Here is a 6,986-nt window from a genome sequence, read left to right on the forward strand (position 1 = left end):
GTTCCCAACTACCTACAAAAACAGCCATTGGGGTCCGGATATAGGAACTTCTTAGAAAAACGGGTTCATTAGAGTTCCCAAAGAGGTTACAGAACCATTTATTCTACTAGTGTAGGCCGTCATTGTAAATAAGAATTTGTTATTAACTGACTTACCTAGTTAAATAAAGGTTAAATTTAAAATTTAAAAAAATAAAAAGAGCAAGGAATAGGCCTAGAAGAATATATAAAATGCTTTTCTTATTACAACATTGATACATCCAATAGGTTATCACCTAAACAGCAACCTCTTATCATATATAAGGACTACAATAATGTTTTTTACTTCGGGTTAAAACCGTAATCATTAAAATACATTTAATTGATTACATATTGGCCAAACATTCTGTCATGATTCAAAATATCAGATATTAGGTTGTTATTTATGTTGATGTGGTTAAATGTCATGAGATGTCTTTTTTTTGTAGGCTTATACTGGCAGATCGCTTTGCCCAGTAGTAGACGTATCTGCTGCCCCTGTGTATAGAAGTCCAAGCCAAGTTTATAACTCTATCCGGGTAGACTATTTGAATTCGGTACACACTATTTTCCTCTTTCCTCTGCCTCTCTTTTACACACGAATTGCACACCCCCATGTCCAGACGAATGAACGCTGAAACAAACACACACACACACACACACACACACACACACACACACACACACACCAACAACAGATTGCATGGTTTTATTTATCAATGGCCTGCTTGGCCACGTCATTATTTTTACAACACTAGTTAAAGCAGTAAGGTATAATGCTCTATGACGTGTTATAAACATTTGTGAGCCTTTATAATGTATTCCAACAAGGCTTATAATATGTTGCCTAGCTCAAACTAATGCAATGTTCACTTTCTGCTGAAAAATCGGGTCCCTAGTGCCTGTCTGGGCCTAATGATGTTCAAGCACAAATTCATTGGCAGGTCGCCGCCATGTTGTTTGTCCCCATGTGAACATTTGTGTGATAATCAGTTCTGTTCCTTCTTTCTCGTTGTTTTTGTTCCATCGTGGAAATGTATTTGAAATAAATCAGTTGACAGATATTATTTACGTTTGTATTCATCTCTTGATGAGAGTTTACAAAAGTAGTCTGTTTGCCTAATCAAGAAGTCATGTGTTCTCAAAACATCTCAAAATCTTAAATCCAGAGCTTTAGACATCACTCTGCGCAGATCCACTTCGTTGCGCCAATAGTCCGTTTTATTGTGGGCACATGAATGTATAATCAAACGCACCTCATAAATATTTTATTGATACACATAAAATAATTATTGCTCTCCTCTAGATAAATACAATCAGTATACAAATAACACTTCCTAGTTCAAACTTACAAGACCAACCAAACTAGTGAAAGTGACTAGTTTAACAAAAGCTAACAATTTAAAACAGAGTCGGTGCAAAAAATGATCCTTATTTTACAGCATGTTATTACATCTATTTAACGAGGACTTACAACTAGTACTCTATAAAATGTTTTACAAGCATTGAGTGTATGATATACTTTATGGCGATATCTTGTGAGAGAGTTTACACACATAATATGGTGTGGCGTCAATGTTGAGTGGTGGCTGTGAAATAAATGTGTGCATGAGGTTAATCTATACGTAAAACAAATAGACCTGCACCACCCTAAACCGTAAGCACATTCAAAACGTCCACTAACACACCATTACTTAAAGTTTGACATTCTTTCTCCTTAACCATTCGGTTTCTATGGCATTCTTTAAATAAAAAGGCAAATTAAACATAGGCCTATACCATTACAGCGGACTGATTTACTCACTGCGTTGGTAAATATGATCACGTGATTCATGTAACCAATCCCTGAAGAATGAAGCCAGCAAAAATACTGTGATTGTTCAGTGGAAAGGTTTCCATAACAGTGTAACCTTTTATATGACTACGAAGGGATCCAAAAATGTCGACCAGTAGCACTCTAAGTAACTATTATGTGGACTCTATAATGGGGCATGAAGCAGAGGACGTGTACAGGCCACGCTTTGTCCAGTCTCCGCACAGTACGACCTCAATGCCACCAGGTGTTGGGGACAATGCAGATTTTTCCTCCTGCAGTTTTGCACCCAAGTCAGCCGTTTTCCCAGGGTCTTGGTCCTCGGTTCACACGCAGTCCACCGCCGCAGTGTCAGGGATTTACCATCCTTACGTTCAGTCCCACCTCTCCGCAGCAGACAGCAGATATGTGCGGTCGTGGATAGACCCAATATCCAACAACGTTTCTTTCTCCGGGGTTCACTATAACAGCCGGCATTATGGAACAAATGGAACCAAGCCCGAAAGTTTACCACTGAAAAGGACTGAGAGTGCCACTTTTGAGACAGAGACTCCGGTGGTTGTCCCTGGCCTTGGTTATGCTTGTGGATTGTCCGAATGCCCGAAAAATGTGGCAAAAGAGAGCGTTGGCAGTGATACTTCGAATCACAGCGAGCCTAAAGAAGAGAAACAACAACTTGACCCAAGTAAGTAAACGAAATTGCTCCCTGATTTACAACTTTAAGAACTGTACGAGCTGGGTGTGTAAAATTGGAGGTTTTACTAACCTATAAAAGTGTCTAGTTTATACCACGGACCGCAAACACTGCCTACGGATGTAAAGTGGGTATTTAACACAAGCGTGTGATGATAATTGCGTCAACAAATTCAGTATTATTATTATTCTTTTATTTATTTTTTTACAAATATACAGTTATTGATTCTGATGCTTGTATTTGCCACATTCATTGTTTGTTTATTTCATTTTCATGCTATTTCTCATGTGAGTTTCAACTTTTTCCTCTGTTCTCCAGACAACCCTGCAGCAAACTGGATTCATGCACGTTCGACAAGGAAGAAGCGATGTCCATATACAAAATATCAGACACTAGAACTGGAAAAAGAATTCCTTTACAACATGTATTTGACACGAGATCGACGAAACGAAATGGCTCGAAATCTCAATTTAACTGAAAGGCAGATCAAAATCTGGTTCCAGAACAGAAGAATGAAAATGAAAAAGATGAACAGAGAGAGGGGCAGTAAGGATCGCTTATAGCCCATGCTAGAGTGGATATGTAATCGCTCGCCTTTTGATGTACCATATTGTTGTGATTACTTGGAATAAAACGTGCTTTCTTTCTTTTGTTGGTTTGAATCAAAGTTCATGTCGAGTCTTAAACGAATTACTCCACAGCTCGAGTATTTATGCCCAGTATGGGCCCACGGGAATGTGCTTGCGTATCGTTTTCTTCGTGGTGTATTTGAACAATGTCATGTTTTCAGAGGATACATTTGTGCTAATATTTTCAGTGAATATTATAGGCCTAATTCAGTGAAAGACCCATCACGCAAATTGGAAATTATATCACTTACTTAAAAGGTAAGAGGCTGACTGATTATGTTGGAAGGCTAGGACTAGAATTTAAAATTAAATGATCATCTTTTTTAGTATTTATAATAGTTTCACGGTGTTTTTTCCCCTGAGGTTAGTTTTGAAAATAGACATGATTGGGCGTAGCCTTAATCTTAGCATATTCCTGCATTCTCCGAATCCAATTCAAGCTGTACTTAAGGTTCCCTTGCACTAATGCAGTAGTTTGCAGAATTGAGAGGTAGGACTAATAACGCCTTATTGCAAAACTTAAATTATAACTATTTGGTGACTAGGAAAGTAGGACTAATGAGAAAATGTCGTTCTCTTAAATAAATGCATTTGGTTAATCTGTATGAGAGATTCAATTATTAGATATTTCGTTTTTTAAGGTCAGCAGAATTAAACAACGTAAAGTGCCATTTGGTATACTGAGCTCACATTGTAGAATTGTTTTCATAATATGAATTTGTCTTACAAGGTGGTTGGATTTCACTTGAATAGGAGAATGATGCATTGTTTAAAGAGGTAATAAAGTATTTATGATTGGGAGAGGTGTTGCACTGATCTCCAATTTATTGTCCAACATGTACGTATAATTGCTTTAAAGCAGGAAGAACAGTGGTCCCATAAAGCTATATAGATGGCTAGACGTCTGGTTTAAATTACTTTATGAGCCAGGGTAACTCTCTCCCTTCAAACCCTCTTACTTGGGTGTTTGAGTCTTTTGCTGACAAACAAAAATGCAGACACTTTTTCTACAGGGTGTCTGGTCGATAAATTGTTTGTCTTCGTGACTGAGAGGAAATCAGCCCCCCTAATGTAAAGAAAGTCATGTTTATGCACCATCTACATTTCCTACTGAGAGGGCAAAAACTTCACGTTGACTGCTGTGTAAAAGGCCGTTTACAGTGGTGATTCTATTGGTACCGCAAGGGTGGATTTAAACCCTGTTTCTGAAATACATTGAAATATGTCAAGTCATTTCTATTCTGTGTAAAAAAAAACGGTTGGATTTGAATGAATGCTTGTGATCATTTTGGTTAGTTTGGTAAAAACATAAATTATGATGATTGACACATAGTAATGGTATATTCTCCAAGCGTTGATAAAGTATCATACTAGATAGTATTTACTAATGAAGAGACAACTTATTATATAGGCCACTAGGAAATAATTTTGTTGGAAATCAGGAGCGCTAGAGGGCGACGTTGTTCGATAGAAGACCGCATCTCAATAGTGGTCGATGGGTTGAAGGCGAAGGGCCATAAAGATTTTTCAGCGACGATGTTCAATGAATTAATGAAACATATATTTTGTAAACATTGACAAGGGGCTTTGTTGCATCGCTTTTATCGGTATATGGAATATGTTGACCTATAAGGCCTAATAACACATTGAGGGCTATTGTGGCTATTTCAGATTCTGCTAAAATTCTCCTTCAGTCTGTTGTTGACTGTAGATTTTGTATTTTAACGCGTAAATATAATGACTAACAAAGTAATTAGCTTATACCTGTTGATAACAGAAAACAGTTAAAAATATGCTTTTACATTAGAGCAATTGGGTGTAATATTTATTATTATTACTATAATAATTATTATTATCATCATCATCATCAATATAATTATTCTGATGGTTATTATTATTATTATGTATATATTGTTGCTAGTTTTTTTTTACAGAAATGTCCTGGATATGTTAGTGAATACAGAAGATCAATGAAAAGGAAAGGGCACGTATGAAAATATTGACAGTGGGAAAAAGACAAGACTGAATTCACTCCACTTTTCATTTGTATTTTCAGCCTTATTCACGGTTGTTACCGGATGTTGACGGATGTTAACGGATGTTAGCTGTTGTTGGATTTGTTCGATTTTTAGCTCCTATATGTGATTATATCATAGCATATCTCATGACCTTAAATGTGGTAGGTTTATTTTCTACTGTGTTTTTTTGGTTATCTGTGAGCGTTCCTTTCACGATCTTTGTGATCAAAATAAATGGCAAATGTGTCTAGGTGTGCTTGATCAATGTTCAGCAGTCGACTGTTTACTGAACACTACGCCAACCATAAGACTGCTGGATGACAAACATACCCCAGTCACCAGTGAACCGTCGGAATAGTCCTAAACATTAGGCAGAAATGAGTTCTTATTTCGAGTCTTTCTATTGTCATTAGGTCTACAAACAGAAAAGGCGTTTCGTGTAGCTTACAATTCAGCCATTCCACAAGCCTGTCTGCTGGGTCTATAGCAGCACTCTGCTCAAGTATAATACTTTTATAATCATGGTATAACGCAGCGCGCGCAAGTTATGAACCGAATCCTTGTAGAATTACGTGTCATAGGGACTGCTCTAAATTTTACAGATACGATAACTTACAGAGACAGCAGGACTTTACAACACCGCAAGAGACCGAGCTGCTGCAATACCCTGACAATAAATCGACCCGATGGTAAATACTGGCGAACTAGCAGAGCGCCTAAATGAATTATCCGGCTCTTCCACAGACTCTCCTCTGGATGAGACCTCAAGGTTGGTTGGTTTCGAATCACATACAGGCCCAATTCGTAGGCCTACAGTTTTCAAAATCTCCGTATTATTTTCTAATGTAGAATTGCACCATTCTTTGAGCATGATGATAATAGACAATACTGGAATTGAACATTGCATAACGCAGGTCTATCCTTTAACTAACCCCTAGTGAGGAGAAGAAACAGTCGGTAGGCCATGGAAGCTAGAGGAGAGAGAATTTCCCTTCAACCCCATTTGACCAGGGAGAGAATGTCCACGCCATATGACCAGGGAGAGAATGTCCACGCCATATGACCAGGGAGAGAATGTCCACGCCATATGACCAGGGAGAGAATGTCCACGCCATATGACCAGGGAGAGAATGTCCACGCCATATGACCAGGGAGAGAACGTTCGATGTGTCCACGTCATATGACCAGGGAGAGAATGTTCGATGTGTCCACGTCATATGACCAGGGAGAGAATGTTCACGCCATATGACCAGGGAGAGAATGTTCGATGTGTCCACGTCATAGACCAGGGAGAGAGTGTTCGATGTGTCCACGTCCATATGGTCCAGGCACAGTAACTGAAACTCTACAATAGAATGCACCAGAATACAATCCCCAGCCGAATCACGCTAAAACATACACGATAAAATATTCTAACGCCTATTTGTGGACACTGTCCTCTGTCTTTACAGACCCAAAGCACGTGTAACTATCATGAACGAGAGACTGCTACAATGTGGCTATTAGACTCCTGTAATGTAGTTTCATATTTCTTCGTAGCCTAGTTTTCCCAAGAAAATATTGAGCGTTGATTAATACTCCAAAATACATAAATGATATATATATATTTTTTGATCTTATGACATGATGCACACTAGTCTGATAAATCATAGTCCTGGATTTCATGGACTACAGAGTTGTGTGCTTTGCTTTAATAATAAGTTTACTTTGCATTTTCTGTAGGCTATGTGTCCAAACGGTGTGGACTAGAACAACGGACAGAGCAGCCTACTCACAACATGACAATTGTCTCAGTTGTTTGTGTATTAGGATCAC

General features: G+C 38.3%; 1 protein-coding gene across 1 annotated transcript; it reads left to right on the forward strand.

Moving 5' to 3' along the window:
* Positions 1 to 1,902: 1,902 nt before the first annotated feature.
* LOC139538962 (homeobox protein Hox-D9a-like) lies at positions 1,903 to 3,171 on the forward strand. Its single transcript, XM_071341558.1, has 2 exons — positions 1,903 to 2,515; positions 2,843 to 3,171. Exons 1-2 carry the CDS (start codon positions 1,957 to 1,959, stop codon positions 3,085 to 3,087), a joined length of 804 nt encoding a protein of 267 aa, XP_071197659.1. The 5' UTR covers positions 1,903 to 1,956; the 3' UTR covers positions 3,088 to 3,171.
* The last annotated feature ends 3,815 nt before the right edge of the window (positions 3,172 to 6,986 follow it).

The sequence above is a fragment of the Salvelinus alpinus genome, chromosome 14 (genome assembly GCF_045679555.1).
Source record: "Salvelinus alpinus chromosome 14, SLU_Salpinus.1, whole genome shotgun sequence".
Lineage (NCBI taxonomy): Eukaryota > Metazoa > Chordata > Actinopteri > Salmoniformes > Salmonidae > Salvelinus > Salvelinus alpinus.